Here is a 16,825-nt window from a genome sequence, read left to right as displayed (position 1 = left end):
TCGGCAAATCTGACTTTGTCGGTTTACAAGATATCCAAAAAAAAATTTGCCCAGTGATAGATTATTGAAAAATTAAAAAAATGCCATATGTCCCAACTTGTCACTGTTGTCACTCTTGTCACTGCAGCTGATTAAAAGTACATTTCCCATGGGAAATTTGATAATTCCCATGGGAATATTAGAATTTCCCATGGGAACATTGAAAGTTCCCATGGGAACATTGAAAGTTCCCATGGGAAAAATTACTTTTCCCATGGGAAGTTCAGAGTTCCCATAGGAACTTTAAAGTTCCCATGGGAACATAAGTAAATTGTTTGTTCCCATGGGAAGTTCTAAATTTCCCAAGGGAACTTTTCTTCCCAAGGGAACTCCTTTTCTTCCCATGGGAAAATACTTTTCCCATGGGAACAATATTTTTTCCCATGGGAACAATATTTTTTCCCATGGGAACAATAATTTTTCCCATGGGAACAATAATTTTTCCCTTGGGAACAATATGTTTTCCCATGGGAACAATAATTGTTCACATGGGAAGTGATATAACTAAAAAGAAAACATAAAAAAATCCTCTAATTGCATGAGTGAAGCAATTTCACAAAACGGACTAAGTTATTATGGGTACAAGTATTTCTTTGAATCTTAATTGTAGAAATATATAATTGTGTGTTCTACGATTTTTGTCTAGGCATGCTTAATTGAAAGTAAATCACTATGTGTCAAAAAATTAACTACTATAAATTCAGAAATTATTGCTGTTTTTATTATTGTGAAAATAGTGACAGGGTTATAATCACAATAATATACACTTGCATATTGAAATTTTTTATGAACTAGACAGGATTATTCTAAATTTTGCACACAAAAAAATGATGAAATTGAGAAAAATCGAACTTACAATTGCTAGCAATAATTTCTGAATTTTCAGTATATAGTTTTGCATATATAGCTTTCACACCATTGCACACAGTGTCTTATGTTTATCCATTTGAATGTTTTTGTGTTTTTTTCATGCAGACATTTAAATGTTGATAGGTCTTGCTCATTGTTGACGGCTGTTCAGTCACTGGCTGAAAATACCTTTATCTCTGGTTTTTAGTTGTCTCATTGGCAATCACATACCATATCCTTACTTAATTTCAACACTTCTTAATTTAAGTTATGTACATTTGAGAATATCATTTTCAAAAAGACAAAACATTACAATTGGTATAACAAATAAGGCACTTGTGTTTTAATATTTCATCTTTCACTGAGATAACACCATCAAGTAAAATGTGTGAAACAAAAACAGAAAATTAAACAAACAGCAATAAAATAACTTAAGCAAGTGTCAATAAACCTGCACAAATAACATGAATAATATATCTAAGGTTATAAGCAAGTGACAATAAACATACAGCAATAATATATCTAAGGTCATAAGCATAAACATGCAGCAATATTATACATTGTATATCTAAGGTCATAAGCAAAAGACAATCAACATACAGCAATAGTATATCTAAGGTCATAATCATAAACATGCAGCAATAATATATCTAAGGTCATAAGCAAGTGACAATCAACATACAGCAATAATGTATCTAAGGTCATAAGCATTTAAAAAAAAACATGCAGCAATAATATATCTAAGGTCATAAGCAAGTGACAATCAACATACAACAATAATGTATCTAAGGTCAAAAGTATAAACATGCAGCAATAATATATCTAATTTCATAAGCATTAACATACAGCAATAATATATCTAAGGTCATAAGCATAAACATACAGCATTAATAATATATCTAAGGTCATAAGCAAGAGAAAATAAACAGGTCTTGTATAAGAATATTAACAGTATCCGGGACAAGTTTGCAATTCCGCTGAGTGCAAAAGTTGTCACCTTAATTTTTGGAGTTAAGTCAAAATGAAGTTGATAACTTGATTGGTTTTGGTTCTCTGATATTTGTCCTAAATATGTTTGGCTCTAGCACCACTGTTGAAAAAGTAATGCCCCTTTTTTCAACAATTTCCTCAGAGGAAAAAGAGTTTTCCTCAAGGGAAAAAGATTTCCCTTAGGGAATTTGCTGCATAATTATTTCCTTTGAGGAAATTCTTTTTCTTTTGAGGAAATTTGCCGCTTCAAATTTTCCTTTGAGGAAATTTCCTCTAAGGAAATCATTGTTCTTCAAATTTTCTCTAAGGAAATTTCTGAACATCAAATTTCCCTTAAGGAAATGTTTTTCCTCTATAAAAATTTCATAACAGTACAAACATTGACAAACAGTATAAATATATTTTCTCCTAGACTGAATTATTGATCATGTTGATACAAAAAATTATATAAAATAAACACTTTTCATGTCAAATTAACTTGTCTTCTGTTTCAGCTGCTGTGTATAATTATTCTACCCCCTACATAACAGTTCAGTGCATAAATAATTCCATTCACAAGACATCTTCCTTCGATTGGTTGAATAAATTTTGGCAACTTGTTCTTCAAACATCTTCTCTGTATATTTGATATGATGGAGAGCCATGTACATAATATTTTGTACATGAATGGATAACGCATGTGTTTATTTCGACAACAAACATGACAAAGATACTATTTGTTTTCTTAATTTCTCCATAATCCATCATTGAATATGTAGGTTGTTACATTTTACACCATTGTGTCCTTGTGCATCTTTGATAGTACTCCATTTTGTTTATAGCAATTTTGTAGAATTTTTTTCTATTTCTTTTTCCAGAAAAACACACAATTGAGTTCATTTCACATTAATTAATCCAATTAGCACATTATGTAGAAAAGTATTAACAAATAAGTTTCCTCTTCAGTATAGACTTGCAGGACCTGACGATGATCATAAAAACCAAGATATCTGACCTATAAATACAAAATGTATAAATACACAAAATAAAAAAAAAGAAGTTATAAACATGATAAATTAAATGGAGAAAAAAACAGCAATATAAATAGGCTTATTTTATCATGTTTTAATTAAAGTCATAAGAAACCTCAAATTAAAAAAAAATATGTATAATAATTATGTTTTTTATAACTAAATGGATAGTTTTCATTATGCAACTTAAGTACATATACTTTTTTCTGAGGAAAATTCTTTAATTTGTCCACATTTAGAAGAAGTTTACTTATTTTTAATTGCTTGCTTCCAGGAAGCAATTCGCCGATACATATTTTCCATATACATAGTGACCCGAGCGTAACCCTCCTCGTAAAAATCCGGTGACCACAATATGCAAGGATCTGTCATTGAAATAAACAAATAGCTGATTATACATGTTAAACACGTGCTCAATACCCATGCTTTTTGTGATTTGTTTACTATAAGGTGGCAATCGGTAAAACTCAGCTTCAAAACACGGCATTTAATGAGCAGCATTATTTGTTAAATCATAACAAACAGAGAGAAAAAAAAATTGACGATTTATATGATATACTTGTGAAAATAATGATAAAATCGTGCACAGAGGACTAAGTTTATGATGTATACATGCATTGGTTCAAAAGTTGGACAAACTTTATTTTTCATCACTCACTCGTTTCATATGACTTTAACATTTGAGAAACTTTCATTTGATATTCTTACTTGTCATGCTTTATATCAGTTCTCTTATTTCAGTGCTTTGTGTCCAAGATTAAATATTCGTTGTTTAGTGCCTTGCAGTGATATTTAAAGTTTAGCCACTTGCAAAAGTTGTTATAGAATGTTCATATGCTGTGTTATTTGAACCACTGTCCTATATTATGGTCAGGTAAGAGGTTGAGTGCTCACAGACATGATATTTTTTTATTAATTGTTATTGTTTTCGAACATGTTGAACTAAATTGGATTGTTTAAATCTTTTCATGTTGGGATCTTTATTGGCTGACCTATAAAGGAAGTGTTGTCTCATTATTGAAGGCCAGCCCATCATTGGCCTTTAATTTCTTGCATCCACTTCTTTGAACTCTGGTGGATAAGTCACTCATTTACCATACCACATCTTCTTATTTTTATAAGAGTCATCATTCAAAGGCAATTACTTTTATCATGTTTATTACTGTAATTCAGAAATTACCCAGAGGTTTTTAGTAATGCGATTAATGTGACTGGGTGAGTATCGCAAAAATAAGAAATCATATTTTGATAACAGAAACATATATATATATCATGTATATATAATTGATGCAGATTTTTTTTGTAATCACAATAAGTTGTCCATTCCCCGAAAAATAATAAATGCAAGCAATAATTTCTGAATTTACAGTATATAGATTGGTCTTACCATTTAGGCCTTGTTGTATTCTGTTTATCTTGTTTTGTCGCTCATTTCTATTGAAACTGTTTATATTTTTCATTATTTTTCTATATTTCTTGTCCTATAAAACATAAAAAGGGTAAAAACTATTATTAAACATCAGTATTTTCTTTATATACAATAATATTTAATAAGAATGGAATATTTGTGCTATTTCATTTCACAAACTTTTGGTCAGTCATGACTTTCAAAGACTTTCACCCTGGTCAATAGTTTAAAAAACAAACATTCCCATACTTTTTCTTGGTGTTCGTACTAATTTTTCATTGGACAACAAAAAAATGATTCAACTATTCTTCTATGATTTGTTTTGCTTGACTACGTTAAACTCTGAAATATTGTTTACAGTATAATCTGTATGTGTCTAACTCATCAAAATTTCAAATTAATATATAAATAACCAATAAGAATGCTATGCATGGCTCAGCTTGATACAAACGTACACTTTAAACCCTGAACAGTTGGAGTAAGTATGGACACAACATTCAATTCAAACTTTTCTACATTGGTTAGAGGTATAGGGGGAGGTTGAGATCTCACAAACATGTTTAACCCCGCCGCATTTTGCGCCTGTCCCAAGTCAGGAGCCTCTGGCCTTTGTAAGTCTTGTTTTATTTTAATTTTAGTTTCTTGTGTACACTTTGGAAATTAGTATGGCGTTCATTATCACTGAACTAGTATATATTTGTTTAGGGGCCAGCTGAAGGACGCTTCCGGGTGCGGGAATTTCTCGCTACATTGAAGACCTGTTGGTGACCTTCTGCTGTTGTTTTTTTATTTGGTCGGGTTGTTGTCTCTTTGACAAATTCCCCATTTCCATTCTCAATTTTATGGATACAACTCTGAATTGTAAATTTGGATTGTGATTCAATAGTTGATGCAGCATAGGTTTCTGACATTGAATGAATGTGGTCCAAGTACTTAAAAATTTTAAATTGACAATTAACCTCTAAAATGGTCCAATATTCAAAATCTTAATACATGGTTAGATGCAGCATATCAACATGATCAAAGAACCCAAATAATTCATTATTTGATGAAATCAAATAAAGTTCAATTTTGGACCCTTTAGATCTCAATGTGGACCAATTTGTTAACGGGCCAAAATATCAAAAATCTAAATGAATGGTTAGATTCAGCATATCAAAGAACCCCATATATATATATTCAATTTTTTTTAAATCAAACAAAGTAAAATATTGGACCCCAATTTGGACCAACTTGAAATTTGGGCCCATACTAAAAATCTAAGTAAATATTCAGATCCAGCATATTAACATGATTAAAGAACACCAAGAATTTAAATATTATTAAAATCAAAATAAGTTTAATTTTGGACCCTTTGAACCTTAAGATAGACCAATTTAAACAGGACCAAAAAACTAGGAATCTAAATACACAGTTAGATTTGGAATATATATATATCAAAGAACCCCAATTATTCAATTTTCTATAAAATCAAACAAAGTTTAATATTGGCCCCTTTTGGCCCCTAATTCATGTAATTTCTAAACTCTGGACAAAAACTCTGGTCACAAACCCTGTGTTTGAGTTTCATAGATTTCTGTTAACTTATACTAAAAGTAATTATGCGAAAACTAAGTGTCTTCGGACTACGACGACTACATGATAAAATTGAGAATGGGAATGGGGAATGTGTCAAAGACCCCCCTTTTTTGGACTATCAATGCATTTGAATGGGGACATGTAATTACCCCCCCCCTTTTTGTCCTGGGTTAGGAAACCCCTTTTTAAAATGACTGGATCCGCGCCTGAAGGGTCTATCATTAAGTTTGACAACTTCAGACATACTACTTTACCAAAAAAATTGACACATTTCATCCAATTTAATTTCATTCTTTACTTGCTATATCATCCATAATATTTTAAAGAAAGAAATTTGGAAGGAGTATGATTTTAATTTGCAAGTTATACACTATCCAAACTAGAGACCTAATAGAGTAGATATATACTTGACTAAGGGAGCTACCATTTGATTTTTATGGGGGGGGGGGGGGGGGCTAGGATGAAAAATTGTATCCTGCATTTTTTTTTTAGCTGTAATCTCTGTCCTGCCTTTTTATTTTTCACTCTGTTCGTTCCTGCCTTTCTTTTTTTAGTTTATCCTGACTTTTTTTACCAAAATTGTCGTCCTGACTTTTTTTTTGCTAGTGTCTCATCCTGCCTTTTTTTCTTCTCAAAACTCCTGTTCTGCCTATTTTTTTCAAATTTCATCCTAGCCCCCCCCCCCCCCCCCCCCCCCCCCCCCCCCCATAAAAATCAAATGGAAGCTCTCTAATTTAAATCAAACTTGGGGTGACTGGGGACAAAGATTTAAGGGAATAGATGACAGTTTACCTACAATGATCTAGCTTCATGGCAATGGCATACATTACAGACTACATGTACATCATGTACATGGTCATCCTTAATTGTGTTTAAACTTTGGGAGTTCATTTTTTTAATGTTTAAAGCTAACAATTTCAACTACATACATTTATCAAGAATTGATTCTACATTTATATATAATTGTGTATGTCACATGTATGTACATGATGTATTTTAATGTAAAGCATCTGAAAACTCATTAGCCGTTTCATATTTATTTCAGTTCTTCAAAAGGCAAATTTATATGAGCCTATGCCTGAAAACAGAGATTTCTTATTAAGGAGAAAGCCCCGCCCCCCCCCCTTTTTGGTGTGAAATATTTTGTTGATTATATAGGGAATCACTGAAGCATGACTGGAGCAAGCATCCCCCTCTGCCCCCCCCCCAAAAAAAACAACAAAAAATTAAAAAAATGGAAATTTCTGGATCTGCCCATGTCAACCTTTCACTCAGGTCATTGGTGAAGAGTTGTCACACAAAATAAATGATATCAAATGTTCATATGTATATGTTTTAGCTCGTGTGGGTGTAAGGAGGCAACCATTTGATTTGTAGGGCGAACAGGGTGAATAATCTTGCCTTGTAAAACTTGTGCTATAAATAAAAATTAATACATTTCCATTTAAAAATCCGTCAGCCCAATCTCATCCAGTGAAATAGATTATTATCTGTTTTCGAAATTATATGGAAGTACTTAGTAGTTCAGACGCATTGCAAGGCATTTTTTCTAAGGAGACGTGTAGACTCATTTAATTGGGGGAATGGAACCAATAAATTGATAGGATCCGATATGATCTTCCCAGTACGGAGCACCTATTTTTTTTTAGGTAATTATTATTAGTGTCGGTGATCTCACAAGTAAATCAGAGAAAATATTGCATGCAAATTAATGAGCAGAGAAGAGACAATTATCAACTTGTGTATTATTCATTTTCTCGCAGTTATTTACGGTAAATTAACTATATGTATATATATCCCAAAACAGGTGTTCGGTTCTAGTACTATACATCCTGATCCTGATCCTAAGGTCAATAATTGACACTACTGTTCTCTGTGTGCTATCTTCCTCCTCTTATGGTACACCGTTGCTCGAGGTAATATCTCGCGGTACTTTGGTATACTTGTTTAGGCGCAGGATCGGGAATCAGGGATTGCAAGTTCTTGGAATCTCCCTGATTTTGTAATATATTCCCCTATAATTTGCGATGTTGCTTCGTAGGTTTCTCTTTTTGGTGGTGCTAGTATTGACTGTATATTTGTTGGATCGATGTTAAGTAGTTCCATTTGTCTTCGCATGTCCTCTCTTTCTTGTTGGTATCTTGGGCAGTATAGCAGGAAGTGTTCTGATGTTTCTTCTTCTCCGCATTCACAATATGGCGTGAGGGATTGACCGGTTTGGTTTCTGTATTTGTTAAGTCTGCTGTAGCCCGTTCTTATTTCTGACAATATTCTTCCTATTTGGTTGTTAGGCTTGTCTAGTTGTGCGTCCTTACCAACGATAGGGATTAGGTTGAAAAGCTGTCTTCCAGTTTCACTAATTGTCCATCTGCTTTGCCATTTGAGTTTTGTAGACATCTTGACTGCACATCTTACATCTGACATGGTTATGACATTATACTGATCATTTAGTGATGAGGCCTCTTTTGCAGCGTCTTTTGCCAACTGGTCCGCTATCTCGTTCCCGGCTATATTAGCATGGCCTGGGATCCAAGATAGGGTTGTTAGTATGCCGTGTCTTAAGAGCGTTCCCATGCATTCTTTGATATCAGTAATTGTGTCGATGTAGTTAGAAGATTTCCAGTTCAGAGTCAAGATGCCTACAGCAGTCTGGCTATCTGACAGTATTTTAAGCTCAGAAAACTGGTCCTTTATAGTCGTTATACAGTGCTCCAGGACCATTAGTATGGCTACTAGTTCAGCAAGAAGTATCGATCCTCTATTAGCTACTGGCCTCTTTAGACTTATGCCTTGTCTATTTCCAGAATATACTACTGCTCCTGCCCCACATGGTCCCGGGTTACCTTGACATGAACCATCAGTGAATGCCACTACTGTTGAGTCTGTGCTGTCTCCTAATAGGTCCTTTACAACCTGTTTACTTTCAACAGTTTGTTCGGCTGTTCTGTTCTTTGAGCTACCTAGACGACTCCAATAACTTGGTGATCTCCTTAGCATGACATCTACACCAGCTTTGTATGTGAATTCTGGTTCTATAAGTTTGATGTCAACTTTCGTGGCTTTGAACATGTCTATGGATTGGTTTATAGCTTTACCAAATGGAGAATCCTGTTGTTCATAGGTTGCGTTGTTTGTTAAATACTGTTCTAGTTGTTGTTTAATTGGTTCTGCTATGTTCTTTGATTGTATTTTTGCCAGTTCACGTACTGATATTTCCTCTATTCTGAGGTCTATGGGTTGTATATTGGCTTCAACTTCCATTGCCTCTCTACCTGATGTTCCTGGTAGTCCTAGGCATATTGACAAGCCTTTTCTTTGTACAGCTTCTAATTTCTTCATATTCTCTGCAGATGTTATTTGCCAGACTGGGCATGCATACTCCATGATAGATCTAACCATGCTGTTGTATATTTGGAGTAGTTTTGATCTTGATATTCCTCCCATGCCCTTAATATCTCTAATTACATATATTGCATTATTTGCCCTCTTCTGCATCAGATTGATGTGGGTGTCAAATTTAAGCTTCTCGTCTAGAGTTACTCCAAGTAGCTTCGGTGTTGGACTATATCTATAGGAGAAGGAGTTGACTTTTAATGTTTTCTGCTCTGCATCTGTGTTGCCTTTTGAGAATAGGCATACTTCACACTTTTCCAGGTTTACATTAATTCTCCATTTTTCTGTCCATTTTAAAATAGTTTTGACATCCTCTGAAGTTCTTTCTTTCATTTCCTTTATGTCTTTCCCCTTATGCCATAGAGTGCCATCATCTGCAAACTTGCAATTTTCTCCTTTTGTGTTATCCATTATATCAGCTATGAATATGTTAAACAAGGTGGTTGATAGTACTGACCCTTGTGGCAAGCCGATTTTGGTATCAAATTGTTCTCCAAAGAAGTTATTCAGCATACATCTGGCTGTTCGATTTGTGAGAAAGCTGTTTATCCATAACCAGGTTTTTCCCTTTATCCCAAGTTTATGCAGCTTGATCATTAACCCCTCACGCCATATTGAGTCATATGCCTTTTCAAGGTCCACTAGCCATGCAAGAGTTGATTCATCCTCATTGAAACCATCAGCTATTGTTTGGACTAACCGAAGTAGAGCATTGGTGGTTGAGTGATTCTTTCTGAACCCTTCTTGAGTTGAATCAATCAATCTGTGACCCTCAATATATGCCACAATGCGTTCCAGGATGACTCTCTCCATTAGTTTGCATATAATGCAAGTTAGGCTGATTGGTCTGTAAGAAGAGGATGAGTAATAGCTGGTTTTTCCTGGTTTTCTTAGAAATTTTACATCTGCCATTTTCCATTCTGTTGGTAATTCCCCTTTTTGCCATATGATGTTCATCATTGTTACTAAGGCTTCTGTAAATTTGTCACCTGCATGCTTATAGAATTCAGCAAACTGCTGATCTGGTCCTGGGGCAGTCCCCGTGCGAAGGCGGTATATAGCTGCTTCTACCTCGTCTTTGTCTATTTCTCTATCAAAGCCTTCTCTATGTTGATCTGTTTCATTTGCTGCCTGATACATGTTATTTAGTTCTTTGTATTCTTTGTTGATACTATCATAAAATTCTTTATCAAATGACTCATCCTTTAGGTGGCTACCTCCAAAGAAAATTTTTTGTAGAAGTTCAACTTTACTTTTGTTGTCAAATATTGGATCTTTATTTTCAACAATTAATGGGAGTACTGAGTTATCTTCTGTTTTCCTGGACATCTTTTTGTACGTGTTCCAGAAGTCTTTTGAGTTTTTAGCCTGATTTAGTTGGTTTACGAGGTTATTACTCCATTCTTCTTGTGCATCTTCCTTTGCCTTGTCAAAGTTGTCTTCTGCAATGATGAGTCTTTGTTTGTTTTGTGGAATGTTCCTCATTCTGTATTGTTTCTGGCAGTGATTTAGGTGTTTTTTGGCAGATGTTACTGAGCTACTCCACCAGCATGGCTTTTGGTGTTTTCTTGGTTTAATTTCTTTATATGGGATCATTTCTTTTTGTGTTGCATTTATGATGTCAGCAAATGACTGGTAAATATGGTCAACTGAGTTGTTATTTGCTGGCCTGTTTTCCAACCATTCACCAAACCTTTCTTCTGTGACACGTTTCCACTCTTCCCAATCTACCTTGTTAAGTTGCCATATTTTCTTTGGTGTTCCCCAATTATCTTCAGAGCAAACACGTAGATTAGTAAGGATACTGATATGGTCAGATCTGATGGTCTCGTGTGAAAGAGTGTCGCAACTTATCATATTATGTTGGAAATTGGAGTTCATCAGCATAAGATCTATAACAGAGTCTGAATTCCTTCGTGTTGGCTGGCCATCGTTTATGCAGATCATGTCTTGTTTGGTTAACATGTTCTCTATTAGTTCACCAGCTTTGTTAGTTTTGATGTTTCTCCATTCTTGACTTTTGGCGTTTAAGTCTCCTGCAATAATCAAGGGTATATTGCTTTTTACGTCTTCGAGTTTAGAACACAGTTTTTCTATTTGGTCAGATCTTTCTGGTGGTATGTATGGGCACAGCAGTGCAAACTTTATGCCTTTGTCAGTTGTAATATTTACTGCTACTGATTCATATTCCAAGCTGTTATAGATGTCTGTTTCAATAGCAACAAATTTTCCATTGTTTTCCCTCACACATATTGCTACTCCTCCACCTTTTCTGCCTATCCTGGGTTTATCAAAGACTTTCCAGTTTAAAAATTTCAGTTTACTATTTACATCTTGAAAAGTTTCATTTATACATACAACATCAACATCAAAAGTATTTACAGTATTTACAATGTCCTTGTATGCCGTATTAATAGCTTGGGCATTAATAAGAAGGATTTTCATCCTGACGGGTTTCAGCACTTAGTATCCGTTGTATTTCTAGTCTCTTTAGCACTTGCTTATACTTTGGGCACCTTGCTGACGTTGACGGATGGTCTTCACCACAGTTCACACACTTGGGAGCTGACGTGCACTGTTTGAGGATGCACTCCTCCTTAGCACAGTTGCTGCAAGCGTGCTTGTAGGAGCAGATTCTTGCTATGTGGCCTAGTTTATTGCAGTTGAAGCACCTCGTCACTTTAGATTTTCTGTCTGGCTCAAATTTTTCTCTTTTGTCAGTCTCTGGGACATATATACCCTCTGATTTCAATGCTTTTTCTGCTGAGTCGCAATCTTTAAATGTTACTTTGACTACTGGAAGGTGTTTGCCTGTGTCTCTGTATTTTAGTCTGTGTACCCTGCTCACGTTGTAATCTTTACTTAGTTCTTTTTGTATGTAACTTTCCTCTATCTTTGTTGGTATATTGTGTAGGTATGTTACTGTACTCGTTTGTTGACTCCGACGTGGTGTATGAATTATGGAGTTACCACCTAGATTTGTTGTTGCCCAGGAGTCCACTATTTTCTTGCTATCTTTCTTGTCTTTGAGATGTAGTGCTATTCCACCATGTGGTAGACTATAAGCTGATTCGACTTTATTGGTTAATACTGGAATTTTGTTTAACTCCTTTCTGATGTTCCTACTGTCTCTAAGCGCTGTCTTATCTTCCACTATAATGTTGTCAATTATAAGTATAGATTGTGAGTCTGTTTGCGTACTCTCTGTTGGTTTTATGTATATTTTATTCTTTGTATCTGGTATGTTTTCATTTAGTAGTATTGTTTTAGTTATTTCTACTAATTTGTCAATCTTGTCATTTATGCTGTGTTCTATGCTGTTCTCATCTTTGTTCTTTACTTCCTTGAATTTGGCGCTAATTATTTCTTGTGCCTGTATGTATATAGGTGCCTTGGATATAACGCAGAAGGCGCATACGAATTTGATTTTATCTTCGACAATCCTTTGTGCTTCTTTATTGGTATAGCTTGCACATGCACTATGCCACCATTTGTTACATATATCACAGGACAGCCAGATTACCTTCTTGATTTTTGATAATCCTTTTGGGGGGTCTTCCTGATTACAACCGTAACAGTTGTCCGTTTTTTCTACTGTCTGTTTTATTTCACTTTTGCTACTTTCTGAGCTATTAGTGCTTACTTTCCCTTCAAATGGATCTTCTTCTGTCTCATTAACAAGGACCAACAATTTGTTTGACAGCGACCTTGTGCTTTTTCTTTTAGGAGGCATCAGGAGATCACTTGATTATCTATACTTATATATGTATTTCCAATTTACAGGAATAAATTTAGTTTGTATGAGACTGTTTTTAGGTAAGTATTAATAAGAAAGTAAACACTCACCGCCCTGTATCCAGATTCTGTATCTTGTAAACACTTGCCTTGTCTTCTGTATTTCCAGTTTCAGCCTGCTAGATAATGGACTTAAGCTCTTCTTCTTCAACTAAAATTTGAAGGATTGTGTTATCAGGGATGGTAATAAAGCACTCTTTATACGAGTCTAACAAAAGTTTTTTAGTTATTGCCAAGCTTAATAGTTTCCCTGGATGGACACCGTCTTTATTATTCAATGAGATTTTAATAGATTTTCTTGATCGATGTGATCTTTCTTTTCTACTCCTAAAATAGAACTGGCTTGTTCTCACCGAGTTTGTACCCAACTTTTTATTTATACACCAGATTTTCTTGTTTAGAAATGTTATTTGTTTAGTCAGATTACTGTCCTCACTTTTAAAGATGGACGGATTATAATGCCCTTTATTTTTATTCCACTGTTGTATTGATGAAATAGGACAGTCCACTATTTTCAATTTTGCCTGTGTGTGAAACTTCTCTACTATTTTTTATTGCTCTATTATATTCAGATATAATTTCCTCCACTGCTTTATTACTACTACTTCGCAGTCTTATATATTTGCCAGCCTTTTGCGTAATGTCACATGTACCGGCCCAAAGGTAAATAACAATTTTACCATGCCTTTTAACCGCCTTTGTGATCCTCTCTTCAATCAGATCTACAAGTTTATGTGTTCTTGCCCCTGAGCAGCACCAGAGTTCAAATGGGAACTCACTGTCTGGGCTATGATTTCGGAGGGTGAATCCCTTACTGTCTGACACTAATATTGGTGTTCTATATTTTTCCTTATTACACGGTTTGTGTGGTTGGTCTCTTATATATTGTTTTAACCTGGTACTCATTTACAAATTACATATATCTTCGTTGCAAACGTTTAGTTACACACAAAAAGCTGTCACACAACAAGACATCACATCACAACACAGCAGACATAAATGATTAGAAATGATACTCTTACCGTATTCTCTTCTCTTTTAATACTTAATTCTATACTGCCCGTTCTCCTGATCACACTGACTTGTTGTTTTCACAATGTTTTTACTGTTCCGAACGGATGATATATCCAATAACCTAACTGTAACGTTCCAACTTGAAATTAAATAATTGCGGATTTCAGCCTTAAAATAACTGAGATGAAGTTTTTATCTTGTATGATAGATCAGTTGTTTGTCTCTCAAATAGGGTTAGCTGTAACCATTCTTCCTTTGATGTAAATTTGATTTTGCAAGTGAATTGACCAAAATTTTCACAGTCCCGCCAAATGTCAAACAAAGGTAGATGCCGGTAATTTTGCAAAGTTATTTTATCCGTTATTTTGACTGGAACTCCATTCAAAAAGAGAAACCTTACTGAGCACAATGAATATTAGTCCCTTTCTAAATGTAATCTTCCCAATGTAATATGTAATTCACAGATTATATCGAAAACTTGATGAAATTCTCGGAGAAAAAATTTTTCCTTCCCGATCCTCACGCATGCGCCTAGATCATTTGATACAATTTAGTAAAACTGCTATATTTTGGGGCCGAAAATGGGTCTTATTGAACCTACTCCTTTATAAATCTTAAGTAGGAATGCGTGGGTTCCATTTCATGAGACCTACACGGATTTTTTATAAAATAAATTTAAAAATTATAAATACAGTTTTCAATTCTTTCCCGGCATAGATAAAAAAAATATGAAAATAAATAATCTTTTGAAAATAATACGATATGGTTTAATTATTTCACTTCATTATAATGATAAATCCTTTAGATCTGAAATGTTTAATTAAAACGAATTTATCATTTTGATCTACCGATAAACTTTAAATTGAAGTGACATGGTCAGTTAAGTAACCTGATTAGTTGCATGGCTGATTACCATCTTACAGGTGACCCAGTAATTTTCCATATGATACTAGCGTGTACCCTTGGGGTGTGTATAACTTATTTTTTGGGGAACATCCTGTCCACGTGTAATACTTAGCATATATTGCAACATTTGACATTAAACAAATTTTCTTTGTAGCATCGGAGGCAATTTCATGTTCAACCACACAGAAAATTTCACAAAAAAATATGATAAAATCATAAGAAAAAGAATAAGAAATACTAACAAATAAATTTGGCATTAATAAAACGGGGATTCGTGTATTCAAGAGCTTATTTTCAGTGGACAACAACAAATGGAAGTTTTTAACGACCTTGACTGGCTATAATATATATATAGCACTTGCACGGTCGTTTCAGTGGACATATTTCATACCAGATTACCTATTCTTTTTATATATATGACAATTATTGTTCAATCTGATACACGTACCTATAATGTACAGTATTTTGAACAGCTTCAAATATATGGGGTCCGTAGTAATACCGCAAAGGATCTCCTTAGTTAAGAACAAAAATGTGCACTAAGGACCTGATGGAATGATACAACTGTTACAAAGGACATGGCATATAAAAATAGACTTTTTAAAAATTCATAATTTTAAATTTTACAATTATACCTTTTTTTAATTAGAAAGTTATCGAATGTGTATTCGACACGTGCCTAAAAAAATTGATTGTCACCTTTTTAGTGTAATAGGTAGAAATTCACGTTCGCTCAACCTTGACCCGTTCATAATCTGCTAGTATACTGTTTAAACATGTATATATGGTATTTTAAATTGTTCTCTATTTTTTTCCCATTTGTTTGTTTCTGCCGTATTTATTCTGTCTGTTATAATTTTTACTTCTAAAGTAATAAAGTATTTTCAACTCTTTTCAGTTTGGGAATTTTTAATCCTTTTAATTTTAAAAAGACAAATAATTGTGAACACTTCACGGAAAAGTGAGGATTTATATTTGGTTGCTTAACGTCCAGTTGCCAATACTTCATTCATTTTTCTGATGTCAGGGACCATGCCTCACAGCAAGGTTTTATAAGGATAGAACATAGGCAAATGCAAATAGATTCTATTGACTATATCTTTGCTGCTTTGGTCTCTGCATGTATAATGATTCATTATGTTTTATGGGATACTTAACTTCTGTTCTACAAATTTTATATTAAAATATATTCTAATTTTTCATTTTTAATGAGATTTTAGTTTCTGTTGATTAGAGGCAGTACAAAAAACATGTTTTAATCATAATTAAGGTGAACCCAGCCCCCCCCCCCCCCCCCCCTGTCAACGTGACACCCAACCACACCGCTTGAAAATATTTTTTAACGTTATCTTTACTATATATTGAATAGGGTGACACGTTGTCGCTACATAATAACCAGATAAAATGGATCTTGTTTATACAAAAAATATTTCAAGATTGTGGTTTCTCAAACATATGGGAGTCACAAAATTTTGTTAATAAAGAATGGTTAAAAACTGTCATAAAGCAGAGATTGCTAGATCAATATATTCAGAACTGGAATTCCCTCATTCAAAATTCGTCAAAAGGTATAAACTACAAAAATTTTAAGAAAAACTTGAAATTGAAGAATATTTTAATATTTTGGACTTCAAAGACGCTATTGTTTTTTGTCGGTTTCAAACGACTAATACTAAGTTGCCGATTGAAACAGGAAGATGGCAAAACGTAATCAGAGAAAACCGCTTTTGCAGTCTATGTAACAATCGACAAATAGGTGACGAATATCATTTTATATTTGAATGCAAATTTTTCAATCAAACACGAAAAGAGTTTTTAACTGCATATTTTACAAAACGGCAAA

General features: G+C 34.0%; 1 protein-coding gene and 1 long non-coding RNA gene across 2 annotated transcripts; both read right to left on the bottom strand.

The window, feature by feature from the left end:
* Nucleotides 1-1,202: 1,202 nt before the first annotated feature.
* LOC143058269 (uncharacterized) lies at nt 1,203-7,648 on the bottom strand. Its single transcript, XR_012972975.1, has 3 exons — nt 7,311-7,648; nt 4,276-4,369; nt 1,203-2,872 (listed from the first exon to the last, which is right to left on the bottom strand). It is a non-coding gene; the product is annotated as an uncharacterized LOC143058269 (long non-coding RNA).
* Nucleotides 7,649-7,821: 173 nt separating this feature from the next.
* LOC143059420 (uncharacterized) lies at nt 7,822-9,258 on the bottom strand. The gene has a single exon (XM_076232909.1). The coding sequence runs from the start codon at nt 9,256-9,258 to the stop codon at nt 7,822-7,824; it is 1,437 nt and encodes a 478-aa protein (XP_076089024.1).
* Nucleotides 9,259-16,825: the final 7,567 nt, after the last annotated feature.

Source organism: Mytilus galloprovincialis, chromosome 14, assembly GCF_965363235.1.
Source record: "Mytilus galloprovincialis chromosome 14, xbMytGall1.hap1.1, whole genome shotgun sequence".
Taxonomy (NCBI): domain Eukaryota; kingdom Metazoa; phylum Mollusca; class Bivalvia; order Mytilida; family Mytilidae; genus Mytilus; species Mytilus galloprovincialis.
The sequence above is the reverse complement of the archived record's forward strand: the minus strand, read 5'-3'. Positions and strand labels throughout refer to the sequence as shown.

Coding starts and splice junctions, on each gene's coding strand:
- LOC143059420 (XM_076232909.1), bottom strand. CDS start 9,258: ATGGAGTATGCATGCCCAGTCTGGCAAATAACATCTGCAGAGAATATG.